Here is a 27,723-nt window from a genome sequence, read left to right on the forward strand (position 1 = left end):
ACGTTCTCCACCTCCGCCTTTGTCATCAACCCTTCATTCAGTGCTTAGCCAACCATTTTGTTATCAGTGCATCAGTGTTTGAATCCAACTGTGGTCAAAGGATGTACCTGTAGATGTTTAAAAGAGAGAATTGGTCCCCGATAGAGTGGAGGGTGTTGTTTTTTTACCCATCCAAAGCCAAAAACAAATTTAAAAAACATGTCAGCATCGCAAATTGGATACCGTCAATGCACTTGTACTACCAAAGCTAAAATGGGCTCTGTCAAATGTCAAAGCAGATGTTTTCTTCAGTGCATTGAGTCATCACAGGTATGACATAAATGGTTCATAAACATTTCCTGCCTGCTGTGGCAGTATGCTTTAGCCTATGATGATTAGGTTTAGGTTCTTAAGTTTGCTGTGTTGTTTATTTCAGCTGTCTGATTTTAACTCATTGGGCAAAAGTGGTTCCTGTGGTGAGTGGACGTATGCTTTATAGTGAAGGGTGTTGTTGGTTAGTGAGGTGAAGTGTTGGTTGTGTTTATATGAATCTAGAGTTCTGGTTGATTACTGCTGTTTTATTTAAGTACTGTTTATCTGATGATGACGCTTTTGGTGGTCTACCAGGTCTTGCTCAGTTGTTGGGAATTCTGTTTTCTCTATGCATGTTTTAATCATTTTTTGAACTCCAGTTCTGGAAACTCATATTTTTTCATGTTTTCCTTTGACTTTCCCCTTCAGTATGCAAGTGTATTATATCTAATCTACATAGAAGTATCTCCTGGAAATGAATAACTTGTATAACGTAATTCCAAAAAGGTTGGAACAGTATGTGAAATGCTAATAAAAACAGAAAGCAGTAATTATTAAATACAGTTTGACCTGTGTTGAGTTGAAAATGGTACAAAACACAATATTTTTTGTTTTACCTTCTGTTTTTCCCAAATTTGATGCCTGTAGAACGCTCCAAAAAAAGTTGGGACAGGAGCATGTTTACCACTGTGTTACATCACCTTTCCTTTTAACAACACTTAATCAATATATAGGGACTAAAGACCCAAACTGATCCAGTTTTGAAAGCGGAATTTTCTGCTATGGGGGCTTTGCTGTTGTATTTTGAGCGTAACAAAGACACACGTTTTCAATGGGAGACAGGTCTGGACTGCAGGCAGGCAGTCGAACACCCATACTCTCTGATAATGCTGCCATGTATGTATGTTGAAATAAGCATGGGTATCCCTTAAAAAAACAGCATTTAAGAGGCAGCGCATGTTGCTTCAAAATGTATTCAGTGTTAATGGTGCCTTCACAGATGTGTAGATTACCCACTAATACCCCCTCACACCATAACATGACCTGGCTTTTGAACTTCATGCTGGTGACAAACTGGAAGGTCCTTTTCCTCTTTGGCCTGAAGAATACAGCGTCTACTGTTTCCATCAACAAGTTGAAAGTTTGACCTGTCAGACCACAATATATGTTTCCACTGTGCATCAGTCAACGTCAGCCTTCCAACTTTAGCCTTCAGACTTCCTGAGAAGTCAGCTGTTGACGGATGGCTTCCCTTGTGCATAATACGGTCCTAACTTGCATTTGTGGACCACAGTGACGGACAGTGGTTATTGACAGTGGTTTTTCAAAGGATTCATGTGGTGATATCCATGACAGAACCGATGCCATGCTATCTGAGGGGTTGAGGGTCAGGGTCATTCTTTTGTGGTTTTTGGCCTTGCCCTTTATGCATAGAGATTTATCTGGATTCTTTGAATCTTTTAATGACATTATGCATGGTAATGAGTATCTAAAATTCTTGCAATCCATAGCTGAGGAACATTATTTTTAAACTGTTGGATTTTTTGCTGAAGCATTTTAGGCAAAGTGGTGAGCCTCAACCCGTCTGTGGTCATAAAGGACTGTTCCTTTTATACCCATGTATGATTGGATCACCTGTTTAAGATGTTTTTTGAACATTTCACAACATTCTTAGTCTTATTTTACCCCTGTCCCAACTTTTTGGGAATTGGGTTTGTACTTAATGGCCATTAAATAAATGAAGAGTAGTCTCTGACTTTTGCACAGTACTGTATAATGGTGCAGTTCCTGCATGAATGAGGAGATCAGTTCCTCACTTCCATGTGTGGGGCACTCCTCTAAGCTGCAAAAGACTTTAAATCAGTAACTATGTGGACCTGGGTATGAATTAAACCCAACCATTCTTCACCATTGCTTTCCTTCAGGATGCAGCAGAAGACTGAAAGAATATGGTCACATGACTGGAACAGAGGAATAATATGCTCAAACTACACTGAAATGACAATGATTTGAAACACTCTCTCTTTGTCTCTTTTTTCAGCAACAGGAGCAGGACCCCACCAACCTGTACATCTCCAACCTGCCGCTGTCTATGGACGAGCAGGAGCTGGAGAGCATGCTGAAGCCCTTCAGTCAGGTCATCTCCACACGCATTCTCCGGGATGCCAACGGTGCCAGCAGAGGCGTGGGCTTCGCCAGGTACACAGCAAACACCTACTTCCTCTGAAATAAAGACTTGCAGCACTCAGAAGTATTACCTGACATGGTATATCATTTCTAACAGGATGGAATCAACAGAGAAATGCGAAGCCATCATCCAGCACTTCAACGGCAAATACATCAAGACTCCACCTGGAGTGGCAGGTACTGGGCTCTTATAGATTACTGTCATTCAGTGTCATGCTGAAAGCCTTTTGCCTCTTATTTACTGGAATTCTAGAGAAAGCTCATGTTGAAAAATGATCCTTGGGTCTTTGTTCAGTGCCTACAGAGCCGCTGCTGTGCAAATTCGCTGACGGGGGGCAGAAGAAACGGCAGAACCCGGGGAAATATCTTCAGAACGGGCGGCCGTGGACGCGAGATGGAGAGACGGTGAGATGCCGGGAGAGAAGTTAAATGAAGTATCACATTGCGTCACAAAGACTTCAGGATGTCTACACTATAAACAAGATCACACATAACGTTTCTATAACACATTTAAATTTAATTTTAAATTTAATACCAGTACTACTAATAATAATAATTAAATATGACGTAAATATTAGCAATTCTGCTCTCAACTGGGTTAACATCCGTAGAGGAAGGTATATCTATCTCTCTTTTCTCCACCTCATGGATTAGTTTCTCTTTGTGCATTTTTGGCTACTTTAGTCGTGTTTTGACAAAAGACAGCTGGAGTAGCTGCAGTATTTTTTAAGTTTGACCACCTGTTTTACTTCATCATCCTCACTCTTTTTCTCTCTCACCCACATGCCATTCCATACTGCTCCCTGTTGGTTACTTTTTAGATATGTGTCATAGTAGCGATCACATTGCAAGAGTTAAGACCAAAGTTTCTGATACAGCCAGAACTTTGTGACTTTGTACATTGTAAAACTGCCTTTTCAAGTCATGAAAAACACTGTCTAGTGGTGGTTAAATAAATGCTTAACATTCTGCTGTTCCCAGTTTCTCACATTCACCTTTCCTCGTTACAGGGTGGGATGACACTAACGTATGACCCCACTCCTGCCCTTCAAAATGGGTGAGCTTGTGCTTCATCAGACAGAGATACTGATATTGATGTATTGATTTGGGCTCATTTGTGAAATGGTGTAGATTAATTTGTCATTGGTACAGATGGAGTTATGAAAGCTATTTTTTGAAAGCACTGTGAATGTGTGTGTATGTCTCCCCCTGCAGGTTCTACTCCTCTCCTTACTGCATCACTCCCAACAGAATGATTACACAAACCTCCATCTCTCCCTACATGCATTCTCCTGTATCAACGTACCAGGTCAGAGCTGTCACCGTTTCACGTGTCAATTTAGGAAATATACACTATGTTCTTACACTATACACTTTATCACTGCTGTCAGAACAAAAAAAACACGTTTTTGTTGTTTTTGAGTTTTTGATATGATTTGAAAATGACTGTTGCCCTTTACGTTGTTTGTAAATTTCATGGTAAATGGACCAAAAGAAATGGCACAAAATTGCTTGTAAAAAAATCTGATTACATTACAGGTATAATATGTTTTTTTTTTCTTTCCCTTTAAAGTTATCATTTTGGAGATATGAGGTTTTGTTCCAACAGCAGTGAAATAAACTCGCATACAAAAAAAAATGAGCCAAGCCTAAAATGGCAAAACGCTAGGCTTAATAACAAATCATCAGTCAGTAAATTAGCAAGAGACAAAGAGATAAAGTAACTTAGTATCGGATAACTTTTCCCTTTAATTACATTAAATGTTGAGGTATTGTGGGTAAACTTGTAGACAGCCTTTTACAGAAAGAAGAATCAATATTGCTCTGCTAGCTTGGCAAGTTGAAAAACATTGCCAAGCTAGTTTGTGCTTAATGTGAGACTAATTATTTTCTATAATGTTTAATCTGGACTCTGACCAGCCAAAACCTTTAGTAAAAGCCATTAGTATTTTGGGCTTGGTTAATTTTGTTGTATATTCACCCTCCAGCTGTGCAGCAAGCCTCACCTGCATACCCCACTCACCATCCTCATGATATTAGTACTTGGACGGACACTAACTATTCAGTCTTAGACTGAGTTCTTTGGTATTCATGCTAATTTGTCGTTATGAGAGGCTTATTACATAAGTTGGTTATTATTGGTTGATGTAAATACTCCTGTCCAATGACAGGCTAATTTCTTTTCTGTTTTCTATATTCACCACTGTATATGTATTGCAAAACCTTTATTCTTTATTTATAACTCTTTTGTACGGAGCCCCTAAGGGGCCGTGGTTAAAAAAAAAAAGTTAATGACATTGCGTTCCCTCGCAAATGTTTTGCGTTCCCTCGCAAACGTTTTGCTTTCCCTTGCAAATAAAATGCACTACCTCACAAATGCGAAAGCAGCTCATTGAATTTTACATTGATCTTGGATTGAAATATAAATGGCATAGTGTCGCTTCTCAAAATCAAACATGATTATGCTATTAGTGACTCAAACTGAAACTGAGATTGAGTGTCCTCGTACAGTAAAAGCTACATTTACAGAGACTGCAGAGAACAATAGCTGAATAAACTCAGCACAGACTGGCGAAACTGAGAAAACAGCTTTTAACGTTAAATATGCTAAAAACAAAGCTCTAATGTAGGCAGTGTTGTTGGGCACCTCTGGTCCTACGTTTGCTTATAGGGATTATAGGGAATGCATATATTTAGCAAGGGAATGCTAAACATTTGCAAGGGAATGCATTTTTTTGCGAGGGAATGCAAAACATTTGTGAGGGAACGCAATGTAATAACTTTTTTTTTAACCATGGCCCCTTAGGGGCTCCGTACTTTTGTAGTGTTATTGTTGTTTTGTTTTTTTTTTTGCTTTTGTTGTGTTAGTGTCGGCCAAAGAGGAGGGGATCCACTTTTCAGTCTTGGTTTCTCTCAGGCTTTCTTCCTCTTGCTATTAGGGAGATTTTCCTAGCCTCTCTTGCCCTTGGCTCTTTGGGGCTTGGATCCAGATTGCTGTACAGCTGCTTTGAGAGAACACCTGTTGTAAAAAGTGCTACATAAACAAACACATAAATAAATCTTGAATACTCCAGCATAGAGGATGGATTTTGTTTTGGATGCTATCCTCTCAAATTAAACACTAACCTTTTGCACTAAATAGAAGTGACAAACCACATGGATTGCAGCTCGATTAGCAAACTCCAGTTAGCTCTAGCCTACATGTATAATATACAGGCCCCAGAGTGGTACTACCATCTAAGCATGGGCCGTATTGAGATCTCTAGTTTGAGTTCCAGTGATGCCACTGCCATCCATGGCCTGAGAGTCCAAAAGAGCCCAATTGCTCCGATAATGATAGGGGAGACTTAGCTAGCGAGTGGAATTGGCAGTCCCTATATTTGGCTAGAAAATGGTGTGAAAATCCAAAAACAAAAAACTAGGTCTTATAAACTCACTGCGATGGACCATCTTCGGTCTGTATTATAGGTGTGATTCACTCAATGAACTTACTTCTACATTTGTAATCACAAAGGCAGCAGCACAGGCAGTGGTCAATATGAAGGCACATATGTATGTATGAGAGACTCTGCGGCTCTTAAGTGAACAGCGAATAACAAAATGTTCACTAACATTCAGATCACATACAGTTCAGAAGTTTTTTTATTATCTCAAATAAAGTTTTGTTAATTTGTTAATGTTTTAAGTGACATAAACACATTTCTACAGAGAACACACTTCTTCACATATTAATGCACAATTACTGTTTATTTGCTGAATTTAATGTAGCGGGGAAAGATTAAATGTAAAATGTAGCCTGTCAAAAGTTATGGCACATTTTATGTTTTGTGTTCAATTTTTTCCAATATGTTAAACTTAGCAAATAAATACATATTGTGCAGTAACACTTGCAGAAAAATGCCATAATTAGGTTTTCTGTAGAGCTACTTTCAATTAGAAAATCAACAAAATATATAAAAATATATATTGTAAAAACTCATCACTCATGCACACACATCATCTGTAAAGCCGTTTCAGTGAGGATCTCTTGCTCAGGAGTTGTGCCGTTTTGGGAAGTGCACAGTGTAAAGGTCAATTTTTTTGATGTACCCCTGACATCATTACAGTTTGGGAACCACTGTTAAAGAGCATTAGAATGTTTTTTAAGGAAACGATTGACAATAAAAATCCACATCCAGCTAATTGCTGCAGCTATAAACTAGTCTCAATGCATCCATTTCTCTGATTTGTGCTGACAGTGGCCCTTTCCTGTACTGCAGGTACACAATCCATCCTGGATGCACCATCAGTCATACCTCATGCAGCCCACAGTAAGTCAGTTATGATGAGACATCTATTAAACTGCTGTTCCTGCTGTACAGTTCATATTCGTCTTACTCTCCCTCGCACTCTATGTCTAACCCACAGGGCACGGTCCTAACGCCCACCATGGACCACACTCTGTCCATCCAGCCTGCTGCCATGATGGGGCCTCTCACCCAGCAACTCAGCCACCTGTCCCTGGGCAGCACCGGCACGGTGAGCGTCCTCACAGAGGCACAAATGCACACAGCACAACATCAGAGCCCCCAGAGTGCTGTATGTTCATAATCACCTTACAGTGACAATGTTGGCTTCTGTTTCCAGTATATACCTGCAAACACAGCTATGCAAGGGACTTACATACCCCAGTACACCCAAGTGCCTCCTGCCAGCGTTTCAGTCGAGGTGAGCCAAATTAATGACGACAAAAAGTGTTGAGTGTTTTCAGAAAGACTTGTATCACTCACCAGTGGTAACGCTCACCTCATGAAATTGCAGGAGAACGCCGTCCAGCAGCAGCAGGTTGCCATAGAGACGCCCACAGAGCATACAGCGTACTCCTACCAGCACGGCAAGTGAAAAGGAGGTGGGTTACTCTGCTCCGTATCTGTGTTTTTGCAGGAGGCTGTGTTACATTAAGCTGCCCGCATACCCCCCAACGCCCTTTATAAACTCATAAATCATAACAAATGTCAGACTTTTGAATATGTATATGAGTATATCAGTGATGTATGACTGTGGCTATAACAACAAGCAAAGTAATCTTATGCTTACAGAGATTATTTTAAAAATCTTACAGTCAAATTTACACAATTTTTTCCTTACCCCAACTGAATTCAGTCAGCAAAAGCATGTGGTGTCTGAAGTTTGCTTCTTTAGTTTTACACAAGGCTAATGTAGCTAACAAGTAGGGATGTAACAGCACAGTGTATTAAACATGAAATGGAAACAGTAACATATTAACACAAGGCACATTTTTAGCTATTCCTGTCTTGAAAATGAATCAAATCAGATTCTGTATGTATGCTCTACAGTGTTAGAAACCACATAAGCAAATCTATCTGATTACTGAGAGAGGAACTTCACCCAATTATCAAAATTTCCATGCAATTCAAACATTCAGATGTAAACACAGTCATTCAGCGTGGTTTGATGTGAAATAGTTCATTGTAGAGACGCTTACTGACTCGGATGGCTTTACAGTGGTGGTGACGGAAACCAGAGATGGTGATGTCTACAACACAAATATAGCCATTTTATTTACTGTCCAAAACCACCAGTGAACCTACACAAGGTTTTTTATGTAATGTCGAATATGACTTGTCCGTGCATCAGTGTTTCTATATAAGTTTCTCTATCTTTGCATTAATCCAGCACAGAATCTGTAGACTTGCCCTTTCAAGTCCATCTTATCGTGACGTTGTATGTGACTCACATCCGGAGTCGCGAGGCTATTAAGGTGTTGAGAAACGCATCACCTGTCTCTCATTGTGTGTAATTGGTGATTTTTGTCTGCCTACATTTTGTGTGAAACTGACCAATGGAGACTCTGGAAATCTAAGGACTTACCCATCACATTAGAAACCCTCGATTCTTCATTCATTCGACATTGGAGACACATGGAATGCCATGGAAAGCGTTTACACCTGCTGAAGTTGCTGCAGTGGTTTTGGAAAGTAGCAATGAAGATAATGGGGCATTTTCGATATCATGTTATCATGTCACATATGCAAATGCCTTTAAAGGTTAACCCTCTGCAGTCAAATGGCATTTTCTCGATTTTTACACATAAATTAAATTCACCTCTGCTAAAGCCTGAGTGCACTGTGACAAGCCAGTTATTAACCTCAGTGTTGCTAAACTCATTTGAGGGATGATGGAACTGAACTCTTCAGTAGTGAACATGTTCAAAATGAAATCAATTTGCTACCTATGAGTTTGCAAGCTTTTTCTAATGGGACAGGGCGAATTGTGTGCTTAGTTCATTTTGCAGGGATTATGGTAGCAGCAGTGGACTAAAGCAAGCGATGAGAGCCAAATTAATGTAGAGGATTTTGTAACTTCATTTAAAGAAGTGATATTTTCATGAAATGTCTTAAACAATAAATGTCTTCTATATTTATTTTTTTTAATTTTTACCCGATTTTTCTCCCCAATTTAGTCGTCTCCAATTCCACCCGCTAGTTAGGACTCCCCCAATCACACGATACTATCAACGCTAGGAGGGTGAAGGCCAACACAGGCTTCCTCCGAGACCTGTGAAGCCAACCACCGCTTCTTTTCGAACTGCCGCTCACGCAACGTCACTGGACAGCTGAGGAAAGCGCCACCCGCCAGATCTGTTACGTCAGCTAACAGACGCCTGCGCTGACTAGCATCGCGCTGAGTGATGGGGGGAGAGGGGGGGCCATCCTACCCACCCAGAGAGAGCGAGGCCAATTGTGCTCTCTTGGACTCCCGGCTACGGATGGCTGTAGCATCACCAGGGATCGAACTCGCGATCTCTTGATGATAGGGCCAACGCTTAGACGGTTGCGCCACTCGGGAGCCAATAAATGTCTTCTTAACAAACACAAGTTCCTGCTAAAGCCTGAGCAGACTGATAAATCAATGTGATTATCAGTGGATAGAACGCACCCGTGCATCAGTGTTTCTGTATACGTTTCTCTATCTTGATGGAACTGAACTCTTCAGTAGTGAACATGTTCAAAATGAAATCAATTTGTTACCTATGAGTTTGCAAGCTTTTTCTAATAAGACAGGGCGAATTGTGTGCTTAGTTCATGAGACGGAACCAGGATTACAGGAGGAGCAGTGGACTAAAGCAAGCGATGAGAGCCAAAATAATGTTGAGGATTTTGTAACTTGATTTAAATAAGTGATATTTTCATGAAATATCTTAACAGAAGAACAACATGAAGAGAACTGCCAACCACTGAAAACAAGCAACAGTGTGAATTTAATAAAAATATCATCAGCAGAGATTTTACCATTTGCCTTATCAACATGTATTCTAAGTACATTCTGAATACTTTACTTTTTATGTACTGTGTTGGAATATGTTACTGAATACATGCTTATTAGCTTCCAATAAATGTAGCTACTTTAGCCTCATAGCTCCAGTGCGAAACTAAAGAACCCTACTGTCAGACACTACACGTCTTGGCTGATCTACATTTGGGGTGAGAAGGAAAACCTTCAACTTCTGAGTGATCTTTGGATGAACTATCTAGTAGAAAATTTTCCCTGACAAATTCATTGAATATGTATAAAGCTTCAACGTTCAATACATTTGCCTCCCTTTGCAGTCTGAATGTGTAGTCATAGTCTCTCTCTCTCTCTCTCTCTCTTTCACTCTCTCTCTCTCATCCCTCAGCTAATCCCTGCAGGAATCAGCGGACAGGAGCTTTAGCGCAGGACACCTGCCTGCAGCGTCTCCTCTTTCTGCTGCTCTGGACATCAAAGGAGCAGGCATTGCCGAAGAGGACCAAAGGATCCTGTCCCTTTGTCAATAAAAGGAAATAAGACATTTATTGTGCTGGAGACTCTTTCAAGAGTGGGAAGACCAAGCAATGGACAGCATAACCTTTTTTGGCAGCAGTAAAAATAAAACAAGATGAAGGAAGCTATGGACTACAAGAACTCAAAAGCGGCAAACGCTCACAAAAACACACTCACACACAGCCGGTCACACACAAACACTTGAGAAATGTTATTTTTCTGCACGCAAAATATGACTTTATTTTCTAGACCGCTCTGGGCAGCCCGAGCGGAGCAAAGAGAACGTCTCAGCACCATGTCATTTTAGAACCGTAGTATTTTTTTTAATCCTTTTCATTTTTTGGTTTCCTTTTTGAATATTTTGACTGCTTTTTAAGTCTGTTGTAGAAGTAGAATTTTTTGTACATAGAAAAATACGATGTTTTTGCAAAGTGTTTTGCTGCGTTTTTTATTGAATATCAAAGAAAGGTTTTAAATGAATTTAAGTAAATGCTGAGCAAACTGCTAAAGTATGACTGTAGAGCAGTTGTGATTAAAAAAACAAAACAAAAAAAAAACAAACAAAAAAATTATGTTGGAAACGTCCACGTCACCCAGCAGTGTGACTCGACTCATAGTTGCTAGCTGTGATTATGGTCAAACGCTCAGTTCATTAACAGCTGAACTGAGACCCCGGTTGTCCTTCGGCCCCCTGCTGTTCTGCCTCTGTCCCTGCGATGCTGCTTCGTCTCAGAACTGACGTCATACTGTTTTGAGACAATTTTATTTATTTGAGGTGATTTTTTTTTTCCTTCAACACATCGACAGACAGGAAACTTTCCAAATGTTATTCGATTCGAGTAGATCATTGCCTTCTGCATCTACTTTTCTGATATTTAAAAGCCATTCTCCATCTATTTTTACTTTCTTATTTTTTACATTATTTTATAATCTCCGTGCTCCACGGGTGATGAGGATATTGAGGGCTTTGTCTGCCAAGTTGCAAAATTCCAAAATAATCTTCCACGACATCAAGTCCATAGCTGCCTCAATATTCATTCATATTGATTACTCTGATTTATGAGTGCCTATGTTTTAGGATACATGTCCTATTAGCAATATCAGTTTTTATCCACTCAGAGTTTATCCAGTCTCTTAGATGATCCCTAAGAGGCTCTTAGTGTCTGGTTAAGGCTTGGTTTGGATTCTGCTGTTAAGGAGGATCTTCCCTTGAAAATCTTTCGAAGCTTAGGAGAAATTATGTTCTCACTCTGAACAACAGCAATGCTCTCGAACACCCCTTCAAAGATCTGAAGCTTCTAATGTCTCTTTCTCAATAAAGCAGCTTTTATGTCAACTACTTCCTTTCCCTAGTGCTCATGTCTTCTGGTGTCTGGTGTCCATTTATAATGCAATACTTGAGTATTTATGAACAGCTTATGCCAATAATCACAAGATGACACATGGTATCTCCATTTTAATGAATTTTCATAAATCATGTTTTTATTGTGCAATCCAGGTAATATCAATCAAACTGCAGTTGACTTGATTAAATAAAAACAACTCAAAAAAGTTCAGGTAACTTACAAAATTAGACTTTATTGGACTTTATTTATTTATTTATTTTGTTTTTTGGCAAAAGCAAATAACTCCAATGGTCACTTCATGTTTTAGAGTCAAACAGAGCCATGTAATTGATATAAGTTTCTTTTGAGTGCAATATTTAACATTATTTAACAAAAAACAAGTTGGCAAACTGCTGAAAATTGCAACTAGAACAATATTAAACATCTATAAGATCATACTCGGAAAATCCTAAGGCTGAATCTCAAATGGCTCACTGCTCCCTACATAGTGCACTATGTGAGTTATGAAATTTTGACTTTTACACCTAAATATTGCACTTTATATCTAGTATGAATTGTGCACACATGGCTGAATCCAAAGTGGTTCTTTGTTAGACACACTGTGCTCTGTTTAGATACAGTAGCCATTATTTTAAGACCTATGTGCTGTGCTTTGTAGGGAGAACATGGCCATTTGAGATTTAGCTAAAACAGTTCATGACAGTGTTGTGTAACCTGACCTGAATACTGTGCCCTGATTGGCCGAACAGGTTTATTCTAAAGTCAATGGTCTCGTATGTGCATCCCTTACACTCACACTACATCTCTTAGCATCAGACTCTGCTGGAGTTCACTAAATATTACAGTCATTCAGGCTGTTAACAGCTGCTGTTTTTACATTTCTTGGCTTGATGGAGGTACAAGGCCGCAAGACCACGCCACTGTGTGATGCAGCTGACCGAAAGATCCAGCAAACATAGTTACGTTGTGACAACCTATTGTTTTGGTGCCCACAACGTTGTCACAATGTTGAAATGTAATTCCTCAAAAAGTTGTGACAAGGTTATCTGACAACATTGTGTCAACGAAGTCAGTAGGTGCGCTCCAAAGCCTTGGCTGCAACTGAGGTAGGCTGCATTTCTCGGCCGCTACATCATAGAAGGCCATTCCAAAGTGAAGGATCCCTCGTATACAGCCTAGAAATGCAGCCTACGTTCTGAGTGTCCCGAAGACGCAAGAGAGGTATCCTTCCAGGCCTTCGGTTACCCACAAATCTCTGCACACGAACGACGCGAAGGAAAAAAAAACAGCACAATGAAAATGATGGAAAACTAAGCCGTTGGAGCAGAACATAAAATGTAAGTTGTTCATGTCCTTGAATTCATTTCTGTTACCTTATAAAGTGTAAAAAGACTGATTAATTGAAGCGTTTGTCCATATATCATACTTTATTTAAAAGTATTTGTATATATGTAGTTTATCACACTGCATATGGAAATCTCCTCCATTTGCATGAAGAAATGAAAAGGCAACAAACACAATGCAACGGGCTCCATTTTCTCTCACCTGTTCCCTCACGAGTTTCGCGCCACAATTGCAGGAGGTGGAGCCTTCCTGGTGACGACCACTGTAGTCGTGTCGTCATTTTGTGGTGGCGCCATGTTCTTATGCCCATATTAGGAACTCCGGGTCTAAGCTCCATTTCTATGTGGCCAGAATGAATAGGGTTTTTGAAAAATCGCCTCTATCGCCCCCTGTGTTAAATAAACCTGTTCAGAACCCGATACGTTTTGTCCTGTGAACATTGTTCTCCAAAATACCACTGGATCCTCTGAATTACGAGGTCGTTAAAGTGTTGAAATATTAATATTGCTACATGTGAGCTAAAGCTACTGCGCACTGAATTCACGTTATTTGACTGAAAGCCTCCTTAAGCAGGTTTTGGCAGTATGTATGTACAGACTGTCAGAACAAAATCAGCAGGTTTCCCTGCAGTTCTCTGTTCTTCATCTGATGCTCACTGGAACACGATAGACCTCTCCTTTTAGCTTGATTTAAAAACATCTACAAACGTACATTCACTCAGGCTAATCCAGTACAGACTCGGTTTAATAATCACTGCTGACCCCCTCATAAACTGATTTAGGCTCTCAGAATATCCTAATTATTATTTTAAAATAGTGAACTGCTGCGCCATTTAAGGTGGAACGGGAAAATTCCAACAAGCAGCCGGAGAAAAAGACGCTGACTTCAGCTTCATGGAGGGTTGAAAGGCCTGATATGAGGAGGTTTCTGTATTTTCACTTAACAGCTGAGTAACATTAACTTATTTTTGCTGTTTCACTGAACCGATAGGTCAGTATTTTGTCTCGTTTGCTAATGTTTGTGATGGCTACTCACAGCCTCTGCACCATTTAAGGTGGAACGGGAACATTCAAACAAGAAGCTGTGAAAAAAGAAGCTAAATTCAGCCTCTTAGTTTTAACTCGGGTAGTATTTTTGACAAGGAGTTTTAGACTATCAAAATATCCGACCTAGAGGTTTTATTTACGGGTTTACCTGTAATTATGCGCGACAGTAGAACATTTCGATAAGATACCACAGCTCGTCAGAGCACCGGCACAGCCCGCCTTAGTTTCGTGTAGCTTAGTGACATCAAATTGATGTGCAGTAGCTTTAGCTCGCATGTAGCAATATTAGTATTATAGCTTTTTATGACCTCGTAATTCAGAGGATCTAGTGGTATTCTGGAGAACAATGTACACAGGACAAAACGTATCGGGTTCTGAACATTTTTATTTAACACAGGGGGCGATAGAGGCGATTTTTCGAAAACCCTATTCATTCTGGCTATAGAGAAATGGGGCTTAGACCCGGAGTTCCTCATATGGGCATAACGAGGACTCCCTGGAATTTTGCTAAGCTGCCAGCAGGTAGTCGTAACACCGCATGGCAAAATTATGTAATAATGAGGTTGACACAACGTAAACAGCGCCACCCTTTGACAACGTTTTGTAAGAAAGTAGACAACGTTAGGACAATGTTGTGTGTTTGCTGGGGAGGCACACCGCAGGCGGCTGGCTAGTGGGCTGCTATGCTAAAGGCTAAACGAAGGCTAAAAACTATTATAACTTAATGTGACCGGCGGTTCCTTCCGTATATCTCTCTAACATTCGCTGCCTCAATAACACCCTGGACTACCATTAACTCACACTGGCACAGACATTCAGGTAAACGGCTCCTGTTCGTATATTTTGCACTGGCTTATTTGTGGTGTACCAGTCAAACTAATACCTTAGGAAGAATTTCAACTGGCCACTACTACTGCCTTCAAACAGAGTACTGGCATTACAGATTTTTAGAGCAGATTTTTTTTACTGCTGCTTGTTAATCTACACTGCCGACATGTTAAGTTTCATCTATTTGCGCACATGTACACGTCACATCACTTAGTGACCTGCAGGCGTGCCAGAAATTGCTTCGTGCTCTCTGTAGACCCATCACTGATGCTACATCTAAGTGCCAGTATCTGCACCGGTGCAACCCTAATGTTTTATCATGTAAATGACATTGTATTGCCTTGTAAAGAACACTATGGCAGTTCTATACAGTTGTAATTAGGATGAAGCACAAAAGTACAACTACTACAAAGCAGACCTGCAGACATCAACAGCTAAATCTTTTTCACGTGTGCAGCCACAGATCTCCCTAACAGAACCTGCTTATCAAAATAACTAATAACTCAGTTTACATCTACTTTTCATACTTAAGTATATGACAGATTTTAGTACATATGTGTATATATTTTCATATGGAGAAAATTCTCTACAGATTTTCATACATATTTACTCATCTATTACTTTAGTTCAAGGCCTAAGTCCAAAATCCAACTTTGTATTGATTTTTAGAAAACGGAAGACCTCACTGAAGTAAAACAAGACGCATCAATCCAATACACACACAGCCTCAGGATTTTATTTCCAGGAAGACCAGATCTACATACAAAACCATAATAAAAGGTACAAAATGTGTATTAAATATGTCTTCAATTAACCTGTGAGACACTGTATGTACAATAACTGTAAATATAACAGAGAAAAACCTCTAGAAACAATAGCAAATTACTAAACTGAGTATACTTACATAGAGTTGAGTATCCTCAAGTGTCAGTATAAAACGGAAGGATGCTATCCTGCTGGTTTGCATTGGAGTTATACATGTGTTGACTTGACCTACTTCGACCTTTCTTTAAAATATTTATAGATAAAGCACGCTTAATGCTTATCTAGATATTCTGACAGATCCATATTCGCTGCTTAGCTTGTCTAATCTTGCAACAAAAATAACCAACTTAAGCAGATGTTTCTTGGCCATCTGCACAGAGCTTCCACTGAAAAACTGCCCTATCATGTTATCGAACCGAAGCCTTCTCTTTTGTAAAAGAAGAAAAAAAAAATCATACTGAAGTCATAACTGCTGTATGTGAAAGAGCATTACCCCTTTTCAGAAAGTCAGGTCACTGAAATTATAAAAGCAGACTGTCTTTCTGGCACATGTATTAAGAAATGTGCTGTAAAATACAAATATGTATTGACATCAAAAATATACTATTATTTTGAATTATGCTTGTTCCGTAGTTTCATTCTCCCAACTCAGTGGTTTACAAAAGCCCTGCGATTGTCAGCTTTAGCTGGATTACTGTTTGAGAGCAAACAGCTGTTGGTCCCACGTTGCCTTTTTTTGCAGCATACAGGTTTGTGATGCTTTGCCAATGTGGAAAACAACCTTAAGACATAAACAATTATGACTTCAGTTATGAGAAAATGGACAAACTGCTGAAATGCAACGCCTGCTGTAAAATGAAAAAAAGCTGTCAGCGCATATTTTTATTTATTTATCATAAGCAAAAAAAAAACAAAAATAAAAAAACAATGTTTTGCAGAGAAATTAAAAACGAACATCCACATTGAAGCTCAAAATCTGAGTAAAACAAAAAAACGTCAAGTTATTAAGGTTGTAGTGGAGGGGACGCCACTGAATTATACCAGACAGGAAGCCCAAAACACTGGAGCTTCTTTTTGGGTCACTGGCATCCTAAAATCTTGAACCCAGGCTGTCAGTTGAGCAGCACATACTTGGCATCAGTGAAACAGAGCACCAGCTGAGGAAGTGTTAAAGGCATAACTTCTATGTCTGTTTCGAGCCAGCGTGGATCCTGCAGTACGGCAGAGTGCAGCAGCCCTCGTTTTCCTCACATCATCCTCGGGTGAGTTCATGACAAGGTTGTCTATTATAGAAGTCTCTGATTCAGGATCTCCCATACCATTCGCCTCCTGAAATACGGCATGTGTTTCTGCAGGGGTTTTGGGAACACAGAGACGAAACGATATAAGGCATTAAAACACAAAACAACAACAACAACAACAACAACAGGTTTTTCAATCTAATTTAAAAGCTTTACTGAGCATGCTCACCTGTGTGAACGTAATTGGCTTGTCTTTGGTGATGTATTCAGCATATTTGCATGTGAACATTCCACAGTCACTTCCATTCATTTGCTGAGGAATCTCCTGCAGGAAGAACATTCCACAACCATTTCTATGGCCTATTAGGCTGCTGTCGACATATGGCAATACACCAAAATATACTGATACATTAACTTAGCAATTTTACCCTTTAGAACTGAAAGACATATTAAGGCAATGTGAGCCACTGTTAATAACAGCTTCTGCTCCACTACAAAGTATGTTTTTCTATGTAGTCCAAAGCACACATGAATAGTATCCAAATGTTAAACGTTTCTGCAGTCCTAAACAGAGGAATTGGCTGTGAGTATTATTTCTCTTATTCCAGCTAAAAACCAAAAAAAAAAACTACCACTGGACTAAATATTTTCTTAATCCATTCAGAAATAAATCATTTTTAGGGATATATGGTACCTAGGGATGCACCGAAATGAAAATTTTTGACCGTTATTTTAGGAGGATGCGGGCACGTGCACAGAGAGAAAGAGCAAGAAATAAAGAGTGCACACGCACGAGAGAGAAAGATAGATAGAGAGAATGAGTGTGAGCGTGCGCTAAAAAGCTGCTGTCTGTCTGCCTTGCTGTAATGCTTGTTAAACACAGTGGTTCTGTTCTTTTCTTTACTCTTTCTGGAGTTACGTTTGGCTCGAATACTTAAAACTGAATAAAAGCTGGGAAACTTTAACGTGCTCTGGTGTGACTCGCTGTGGAGTAAAAGTTCCGCTCTGGTTCCTGTCTATAGCCGGGAACTAGAAAAAGAAAACAGCATCATTATAAACGTCGTTGTTCAGTATAAATTATTCACCATTTTCACTTATTTGGCCGAACACCCAAAGTATTTTTTTGCCATTTTTGGGCGTGTAATTTCGGTTGCCAAATATTCGGTGCATCCCTAATGGTATCAGAATCATATGGGTGTCCGCAGATAATTGATAAAGAAATCGGACAGATGGTTGGCTTTAACAGACATTTGAAACAGATATTAGATGATGTATTTGTTGTTTTACAGGGATCGGAAGATAAATACATAACAAATACCAAATATCGGCATCAGCTCACCATTCCCATATCGGTGTATCCCTATATTTTTTTTTTTTAAGAAGACAAACATTTATTACTAATAATAACAACCTATTCTTAAAATTCATTACATTAAAAAAAACGTAACTGTTAAATGACTCACATTGCGTTTTTTACTCTGAAGTGTCCAGTCTGAGGTATCCAAGTCTTGGCCTCTTTTGTCTTCATTTTCTTGTTTCAAATATTTTCTGTAGAAAAGAGGCACACCATTCAGAAGGTTCTCATTAAAATGTTAAAACTCATTAAAACTAGAGGTATAATCCCAATTCCAAAAAGGTTGGGACGCTGTGTAAGATAAGTTAAAACAGAATGCAATAGTTTATAAATCTCATAGACCCATAGTTTATTTACAACAGAACACAGAACACATATCAGAAGTTGAAAGTGAGACATTTTACCCTTTCATGAAAAATATTAACTCATTCAGAACTTGATGGCAGCAACGCATCTCACAGGGCCATGTCTACCATTGAGTAGCATCCCCTCTTCTTTTAACAACAGTCTGTAAATGTCTGGGAGGTGAGGAGACCAACTGCTGGAGTTTTGGGAGAGGAATGTTGTCCCATTCTTATCTGATGTATGATTCTAAATGTTCAACGGTCCTGGGTCTTCTTTGCTGGCTTTGTTGTTTCATGCGGCAAATGTTTTCTATTGGTGAAAGGTCTGGACTGCAGGCAGACCAGTTCAGCACCCAGACTCTTCCTCTGTGAAGCCATGCTGTTGTGATGGATGCAGTATGTGGTTTAGCATTGTCTCGCTGAAATATGCAAGGCTTCCCTGAAAGAGACGTTGTCTGGATGGAAGCATATGTTGTTCTAAAACCTCTATATACTGTTCAGCATTGATTGTGCCTTTCCAGATGTGTAAGCTGCCCACATCTTAGGCACTAATGCAACCACATACCATCAGAGATGCAGGCTTTTGAACTGTGCGCTGATAAGCTGGATGGTTCCTCTCCTCTTGAGTCCGCAGGACATGGCGTCCGTGGTTTCCAAAAAGAAATTTGGATTCATCTGACCACAGAACAGGCCGAACTGTGTTCACAGATAATGATTTCCGGAAGTGTTCCTGAGCCCATGCAGTGATTTCCAGTACAGAATCATGCCCGTTTTCAATGCAGTGCTGTCTGAGGGCCTGAAGATCACAAGCATCCAATATTGACCATCAGCCTTGTCCCTTGCGTACAGGGGTTTCTCCAGATTCTCTGAATCTTTTGATAATATTATGTACTGTAGATGGTGGGATGTCCAAAGTCTTCGCAATTTTACATTGAGGAACATTTTTATGAAATTGTTCCACAATTTTTAGATGCAGTTTTTCACAGATTGGTGAATCTCAGCCCCATCTTTGCTTCTGGGAGACTCTGCCTCTCTAAAATGCTCTTTTTATATCATGTGAGTTAGTTGCAAATTGCAATTGCTGCTGTTTTTTTACTAGTACCACTTACTTTTCCAGCCTTTTATTGCCCCGGCCCAACTTTTCTGAGATGCGCTGCTGCCATCAAGTTCTAAATGAGTTAATGTTTTTTCATGAAATGGTAAAATGTCTCACTTTCAGCATCTGATATGTGTTCTATATTCTACTGTGAATAAAATATGGGTCTATGAGATTTGCAAATCATTGCATTCTGTTTTAATTATGTTTATTTACATTTTATACAGCATACCCACTTTGGAACTGGCATTGTAGATTTCCTTGAACAAACACAGCATCTTTAACTCAACCCTTTAACTACCAGGTTTAGTAGGTGTGTTAGTGCAGGGAAATCACTAAACTGTGCATGACCCCAGCCCACCAAGGATCAGAACAGAATACCCTTGGTCTAGACAGAACTAATTCACAAGCCTTGGGCACCCTAGGGAAGATATTAAAAAGGCAAAAAAAGTGTGGGTGAAACGATACTCTGGTTACACCCTGGTTTCATCATCTCACACTCAAGCAGCACTTACAACAAAATCCTGCATGCCTCATCATTGTTTCCTCCCATGGAATCAAAATATGTGATGCTCTTCTTGCGAAAATCCACAACCTACCAGAGCAAGACAGACAGGGGTGAGAAACCTGACCTTCACTATCAAATCAGCTAATCCCAATCCAATTATTAATCTAATCAGGGTTTAAGAATAAAATCTTATCTGAACTAATCAAATAAAAATAAGGTCAATGAATAGCATCATCTGTACATGTGTGAAAAAAGGCCCTATCTAACTAAAGCCCATTCGCTTTTAATCTGCTTTGCTTTGAAACTTACACAGAGACACCAGTGCACGTCCAGGTGGACAGGCACTAGAATGATGTCCACAGAGAAAATGTCTACTTTCTTGGTCCAGCGGCGAACGGCTAAGTATCCAGAGCTGCGCAGCTTAGAGTAGAAGAAGGTATTGAAGGTGTACACAGAGGGCAAGTGTGGTGCCTTACTGCGTTCCACCAGCATGTTCATGTAGAAGTTTATCACCTGCAGACAAAGAGGAACGCCCATTATCATTACTTCAACAAAATAGTTTTAGCAGAAAACCTAAATTGTTTTTATAAGGATACATTACAATGACAGAGATCTCATTTAGATCTCTTTTATATTGGTGTTGAAATTATGAAACTAGGACAGTGCAGCTCAATGAAGTGTTGCGCAAAGCTGAATAAGGTGTATTGGAGTGCCTAAATGCTGCAGTGGTATGGCCTTTCAGGATTTTGTGTAAAGAAAACTGACAGTGCTGACAGTTTAAGAATGCTATTTCTGACATTAACCTCATCATTGAGCCAGTTTAGGTGGCTAAGAGTCTGCAGGTCCTTCCTGGTGATGGTGAGGCGGAATCCCTCACTGAGAACCTCTTCCTGACTACCGCCCCTCAGCGCTCTGTTCACCTCGTTCTCCATGACCTACACACATGCCCGTGCATAGAGTTAGAATCGTGCAAAAAGTTGAGGAGAGCGAGACAGAATCTTTTTTACATGAGGCACAATAACTCATCATCTTTGAGATAGCACAGATATCCATTTGATGAAGTTGAGCGCATGTAGTCACTTTTTACCTCAGTCAGCTCAGGGAATTCCTGCTCCTCTACAACGGGCACTGGCTCCTCGATGATAGACGCAACAGGAACCTCCTTTTCTAGAGGTACTCGCACTTGCAGCTCCACACTTGTTAGACCAGCTTGGCCTTCACCAGACAGACGCTAGTTTATCCCCCAAAACAGAAAGGAAAAGAAGGTGAGCCAAACAGTACACACATTGAGAGAATAATATGAAAAGGGAGAGAACGATATGAGAGAATCCTAAGCTCACCTGGCGCAAGAGCTGAGATGCCAGAGCCTCTTGCTCCTCTATGAGCCGCCGTCTCTCCCGAGCACGGGAGTCATAGAGGCTTGTCCTGCACGTACACGCACGCACACACACACACACACAGGCATTACACATTTCATGAGTTAATGTTGTAACCTTGTATCAACTAACAAATAGAACAGCGATGAGACAACAACAAAAAAAAATCTGGAGAAGGAAGGTGAAAAACACTCACAGTTCTTTGATCCAAAGTTCAGCTTGGAAACATGGCACGCTGCCAAGACAGAGGAAGAAAGCACATTAGCATCATACAAACAATGATGGCCGGTTCTTGGGGTGCCTGTCGTAACAAATCCCAGTCACCTATGTTCTTCAGCAACTTTTGGTTTTGGTATAGATTCACTGGGTATTTGAGAACAGCAATACTGACTGGTTGCACACACCGGTGAAGAAAACAGTAAATCTCACCTTGTGTTTATTGTCTGATTTTTTAAAAATAGCATTATCATACAGGCTTTCTTCAAAATAGCTTGATTCCACAGCTATAACACGTGATGTAATTGCATGAAAATAGAGAACACTCATAGACACAGATCAGACACAAAATCTCAAAAGGTCAAGAGACCAGTTCCATTTTCTACCTTACCTTGAGCTTTCTGGTCTCTTGCCCTGTTGCTCCTTTACAAAAATAACAGAGTCTCCATCATGAGCTGTGAAAGCAAAAACAATGTTTTAAAACTCCAACAATTACAGTAAATTTTTCACACACACATATCTAATCATAATCATATATATGTAATATACAGAACATACACAAGCACACACACACACACACACTACATTGCCAAAAGTATTCGCTCGTCTGCCTTCACATGCATATGAACTTGAGTGACATTCCATTCTTAATCCATAGGGTTTAATATGATGTCGGCCCACCCTTTGCAGCTATAACAGCTTCAACTCTTCTGGGAAGGCTTCTGACATTCTTCCAGAAGCGCATTTGTGAGGTCAGACACTGATGTTGGACAAGAAGGCCTGGCTCGCAGTCTCTGCTCTAATTCATCCCAAAGGTGTTCTACTGGGTTGAGGTCAGGACTCTGTGCAGGCCAGTCAAGTTCTTCCACACCAAACTCGCTCATCCATGTCTTTATGGACCTTGCTTTGTGCACTGGTGCGCAATCATGTTGGAACAGGAAGGGGCCATCCCCAAACTGTTCCCACAAAGTTGGGAGCATGAAATTGTCCAAAATCTCTTGGTCTGCTGAAGCATTAAGAGTTCCTTTCACTGGAACTAGGGGGCCGAGCCCAACTCCTGAAAAACAACCCCACACCATAATCCCCCCTCCACCAAACTTTACACTTGGCACAATGCAGTCAGACAAGCACCGTTCTTATGGCAACTGCCAAACCTAGACTCGTCTATCGGATTGCCAGACGAAGAAGTGTGATCCGTCACTCCAGAGAACACGTCTCCGCTGCTCTAGAGTCCAGTGGCGGCTCTTTACACCCCTGCATTCGACGCTTTGCATTGCGCTAGGTGATGCAGCTGCTTGGCCATGGAAACCCATTCCATGAACCTCTCTACGCTGTTCTTGAGCTAATCTGAAGGCCACATGAAGTTTAGAGGTCTGTAGCGATTGACTCTGCAGAAAGAGTGACCTCTGTGCACTATGCGCCTCAGCATCCGCTGACCCCGCTCTGTCATTTTACGTGGTCTACCACTTCGTGGCTGAGTTGCTGTCGTTCCCAATCGCTTCCACTTTGTTATAATACCACTGACAGTTGACTGTGAAATATTTAGTAGTGAGGAAATTTCACGACTGGACTTGTTGCACAGGTGGCATCCTATCACGATAAAACGCTGGAATTCACTGAGCTCCTGAGAGCGTCCCATTCTTTCACAAATGTTTGTAGAAGCAGTCTGCATGCCTAGGTGCTTAGTTTTATACACCTGTGGCCACGGAAGTGATTGGAATACCTGAATTCAATGATTTGGAAGGGTGAGTAGATACTTTTGGCAATACAGTGTACATATACACCAAGCTTCATCCTGAGCACAACCAATTATGTAAAACAGTTTTATAGTGCTCACCTGATGACTGTGTGTCCTGAGATGAAGCATCCTGAAAGTTAGCTGGTGACAGCGTGGACCGTATGGCCAGTGGTCTTCTTGAGCCTGACTCACTGTCAGCGTCAGAGGTCCACGTCTGTGATTCAGGGCCATTGGAGACCGCCCCAGGGCTGGGCAGGGCACTGGAGTTCTGTGGGCTGGGAGGCAGGCTGGATAAATCTAATGAAGACTCTCCTGCTCCTGAGCCCGCGGGGGAAGCGCACCGCAGCAGTCGGCGGCTTGATGTCAGGAAACTGGAGCTAAACGGTGAAAAGATTATAAAAAAAAAGTCAGTCTTAAATACATACTAAAACTGTATTAATCTAGTCACAAACTGCATTAGTCATGTCACAACACAGCATAAAGACTAAAAGGATAGAGGACATGAAAGGACTGTATCCATAAGACACTCACAAATCCCGATGTGATCGGATGCCTGGGTGAGAACTGTCATGGAAGAATGACGACTGGCCACCAGACACCATGGATAACAACTGCCTGTACACTTCTTTTTCCTCCTCACGTACTGACTGTAAACAACAGCAAAGTGGGGGGTCCACACTTATCAGTACAAACAGTACACAGTGAAACATGCCAATCATGACAACTGAATTAGAAATACTCAGACCTCCTGCGCTGTACAGCAAGGTCTGCCTCTCCAGTGACGGCTGGAGGTGCCATGGGAAGGGCTCTGGACCACTCGAATGGGAAAGGTCTTCTCATACATACTGGTGTACGACGCATTTCCTGTGTTTGATCCAGGGGTAGAGAACCGGCTGAGGGAAAACAAAACCAATGCATCATGTTGTGCGTAGAAATGGAATAGGAAAACCTTTAGACATAACGGCATAACATTACACCCTAAAATAGTGTATTACATTAGAATTACAAATTTATTACACATACAAACAGAAGGCTGCAAAATAACGCATGATGCGCACTGCAACAAGTGATCACAAAACTAGACACACCTTGGTGATTTGTGCGGTCTGAGGTACAGGGGCCGACCAAGCCGAGGAGAGGGGCAGGGTTTAGAGGTGCAGATAGGGGATATGTTGACTGAGTGGCCATTAGTTTTGTGTGTATCATGGTGTGAAAGGCCTGTATAGACTTGCCGTCGGCCGACCTTCGATATAGTCACTGACTGCTCAGTTCTTAAAGAGTCTGCAAGTAAAGAAAAAACAGAGTAACTAATATTTTAAAAAAATAATAATTACCAAATGTGAATGAATGCAGAAGATACGGTCGTCTGCTGTCAAATTTCATGTTTTGTTGATTTTTTAAGTGAAAATAACTTACATATGTAATTTTTCTGCAAATCTGAGTAAACTAACAAAATAAAACATAAAATACAAAATGTGCCATTACTGTCGCACAGGCCACATTTTATGTTGTTTTCTCCCAAGATGCAATTGTGCATTTAGAAATGTTTTCTCTGTGGAAGATGTTTTTTTTTTTTTGTTTTTCACTTTCACAAAATCAAAACATGTAATTTGACCAAAGGTGCTCAAACTTTTGTATACGACTGTAAATGTTGGTCCTGTTACCAGACTTAAGGATGGTTTTCCACTCAACAGCAGTTGAAGGAGCCACAAATGTGTCCTCAAGCGTTTCAGTTGTTTTTTCAGTAAACTGAAAGCAAAACAAACATATTTGAGGACCAACAACAATTGTGCAAACTTCTGAAGCACATTTATGTTCTAATCTTCTGCTCTATATAGACAGTGATTCATTTAGATTTGGGAAATTTTATGTGTTAAATATGTCTTAAATCTCCAGAGCTCTAATTACGCCCTAGGCAGGTATAGCTAACACATATTTTAAACGGAAATCTAAAAAACAGCATGTTCTTATGCAAAATACAGATCATACAGTGCAACTGAGTAATGAACGTTACAAAAACCTGAATGGTTATAAACTCCCCAGAAGTGAATTATCAACATTAACATGTCACAAAAGTACAAGTATATGAGCAAAACTATGATGAATCAGACACTGAAGTACTAACTTTAAATTACTGAGTTAGTTTGTGGCAAGTTCATTGTACTGACAAAGGACATACTGGCCATACATTTTAAAGTTTAGTTGTTACTTACTTCTGTTCATTTTCTGACACTACATTGAAATCGCTGCACCCTTAGTTAATGTTACAAATCTCAGCAGTTCTTTAAAATTTCCTATGAAAAGGTTGCATATTGAATCCATAACCCAATATCCTCTATTATGAGTGAAATACCTTGTTTTCAGTCCATGCAGACCCCGACGCATTGACCGCAGGTAAAGATGTCCGTTTTGTCTGAGGTGAGCCAGGAGAGGCAGGCAGCATGTTCCTCAATGTCGGACTAACACTGTTGCACACCCACGACGCAACACTCGAGCCATGGGTCTTCATCCCCTCAGCCGCAGTCTTCATCGAGTCCATAAAATCTCCTAACACACAGGAACCACAGGGTTACTGTTTTATGCACTGAAATGCAGCGAAACATTGTTTTTACTGCCCCTATATAACCAGGATGAATAGCATCAAAGTGTCTTACCCATCCTATATCGCTTCACCGCTCTGTCTTCTTCAATGCCATCCACATCCTCCAGACTGTCAAGATGAGAAGATGTGTGATGCATAATATATTAGTTACCTGATAACCAAAGCTTATATTTTGGTGACCAGTGAAACAGTTAAATGATTTTGGACAACGACACACCTATAAGGCACGCTCAAGCAGAGAACCCACAAGTTTAAAGGGGAATTTCACCGATTTTTCTGTATTTCCGAACAATGTAATTGATGAGACGTAAACAAAGTCATTTGGAGTGGCTGGTCTGAAATGGTACATTGTAGTGAAACTTACAAACTCTGATTTACAGTGGTGGTGATGGGAAGCAAGAGTATGGTGTCTACAACACAATTATAGCAATTTTATTTACAATCCAAAATGCCCAGTGAACCCTACAGGTCATCTCTGAGTTTTATATGTTATGATGACAGTAAAATAGTGGTGAACATGAAAAATATGTAATTAAAAATACATTTTATGCCAAAAGCTGATCTTAAAACTACTTTAAAACAACATCAGGCATCAGTAACAATATTGTTTTCGTAACAATTTCATGTACTAGCTTACTAATGTAAGAACAGAGCATTTCACATCAAACCACTCTGAACAACTCTGCGTACATCTTAACGGGTAAACTATGCAGAATTTTTACAAATCGATGGAATTCCCCTTCCACTGATTGATTTATTTTTTGCCGCGCGCTTCGCCCGGCTTCTGTTAACATAGCTACAGTTACTGTCACCAGTTTGCGCTTTAATATCTGGAACTAAAAACACTCCTAAACACAGTTTCATCCTCAGTATTTCTAATTTTCTGTTTAGACCATTCAGAACAAAACATGCTAGCTAACAGAACAAGTCATTAGCTAGTCGTCTTCTGATAAACTCACCAGTCTATGGGTCTTTTTCTCTGCGGAGAACCGTCCTGCTGAGCTCTGTTGGTACCGAGGTGATCCCCGTCGGCCGGTACTCCGTTGCGAAGGTTCGCTATTCCAGTTCCGAGCCATTGGTACAGTTTATTAAACATTTTAGCTAAAAGAAAACGGAACCTGAGCCACGCAGTTCAAATTACTCTTCGCCGTGGTTCTTATTAATTCGCCTGACAGTGCAGAGTCCCCGCTCAGCTCGCTCTCGCCCGTCATTCACATGCTAGCAGCCAGCCCGAGTCTCCGCAGTCGAGTCTCCACCGCCGGCTGAGGCTTTGTTAGCCGGTCAGAGTGAGCCGCATTTTCAGGTTAATTACTGTTCACCGTAACCCGGCTAGCGAAGCGGAGCGCAGCCGCCGTTAGCTACCGCGCTAGCTAACTTAGCCAGCTAGCTAGCACGAGATGCTAGCAGCGGCTAGAAGAGGCAACGAGCGCAGTCTCAACGGCCGTTAAACAGAACGAGGCTCCCGCGCGCGCCGGTACCAGCGGTTATTTTTTAACAGGACCCGAGATTCTAGGGTACCGTTATTAAAAGTTTGAGTGGAAAACCAGAGTATGTGAAACTTGCTCCCTCGACAGCCTTCTCCCGCTTCTTCCTCATTTAAAACCGCGACATGGCTGAAGCTCGCGTCCCTCCGTGAAG

At 40.6% G+C, this 27,723-nt stretch overlaps 2 protein-coding genes across 2 annotated transcripts in view; one reads left to right on the top strand and one right to left on the bottom strand.

Annotated features, from left to right (window-relative positions):
• The window catches only part of rbms2b (RNA binding motif, single stranded interacting protein 2b), a 46,000-nt gene extending 34,380 nt beyond the window's left edge, over positions 1 to 11,620 (top strand). The window contains exons 5-14 of the mRNA XM_036591355.1: positions 2,333 to 2,490; positions 2,576 to 2,655; positions 2,774 to 2,883; positions 3,489 to 3,535; positions 3,694 to 3,787; positions 6,738 to 6,788; positions 6,886 to 6,996; positions 7,105 to 7,185; positions 7,279 to 7,366; positions 10,157 to 11,620. Coding sequence (XP_036447248.1) covers positions 2,333 to 2,490; positions 2,576 to 2,655; positions 2,774 to 2,883; positions 3,489 to 3,535; positions 3,694 to 3,787; positions 6,738 to 6,788; positions 6,886 to 6,996; positions 7,105 to 7,185; positions 7,279 to 7,359 — 813 coding nt within the window. The 3' untranslated portion in view covers positions 7,360 to 7,366; positions 10,157 to 11,620. The remainder of the gene's footprint in view (positions 1 to 2,332; positions 2,491 to 2,575; positions 2,656 to 2,773; positions 2,884 to 3,488; positions 3,536 to 3,693; positions 3,788 to 6,737; positions 6,789 to 6,885; positions 6,997 to 7,104; positions 7,186 to 7,278; positions 7,367 to 10,156) is intronic.
• A 3,934-nt stretch (positions 11,621 to 15,554) lies between these two features.
• Positions 15,555 to 27,457, bottom strand: si:dkey-21c19.3 (sentrin-specific protease 1). The gene is made up of 18 exons (XM_036592076.1): positions 27,045 to 27,457; positions 26,138 to 26,193; positions 25,837 to 26,030; positions 25,148 to 25,232; positions 24,572 to 24,764; positions 24,229 to 24,376; positions 24,015 to 24,130; positions 23,583 to 23,860; positions 22,137 to 22,200; positions 21,726 to 21,764; positions 21,494 to 21,578; positions 21,241 to 21,384; positions 20,957 to 21,088; positions 20,463 to 20,666; positions 20,161 to 20,240; positions 18,315 to 18,399; positions 17,081 to 17,176; positions 15,555 to 16,959 (listed from the first exon to the last, which is right to left on the bottom strand). The coding sequence occupies exons 1-18, from the start codon at positions 27,179 to 27,181 to the stop codon at positions 16,897 to 16,899; spliced, it is 2,199 nt and encodes a 732-aa protein (XP_036447969.1). The 5' UTR covers positions 27,182 to 27,457; the 3' UTR covers positions 15,555 to 16,896.
• Between the last annotated feature and the right edge of the window lie 266 nt (positions 27,458 to 27,723).

The sequence above is a fragment of the Colossoma macropomum genome, unplaced genomic scaffold (assembly GCF_904425465.1).
Source record: "Colossoma macropomum unplaced genomic scaffold, Colossoma_macropomum, whole genome shotgun sequence".
Lineage (NCBI taxonomy): Eukaryota > Metazoa > Chordata > Actinopteri > Characiformes > Serrasalmidae > Colossoma > Colossoma macropomum.

Excerpts from the sequence above, each read along its gene's own strand:
- si:dkey-21c19.3 (XM_036592076.1), bottom strand. The coding sequence starts at position 27,181 with ATGTTTAATAAACTGTACCAATGGCTCGGAACTGGAATAGCGAACCTT. Across the intron at positions 24,131-24,228 it reads CTTGCTGTACAGCGCAGGAG|TCAGTACGTGAGGAGGAAAA; the intron begins GTCTGAGTATTT and ends TGTTGTTTACAG. Across the intron at positions 20,667-20,956 it reads TAAACTGGCTCAATGATGAG|GTGATAAACTTCTACATGAA; the intron begins GTTAATGTCAGA and ends CTTTGTCTGCAG.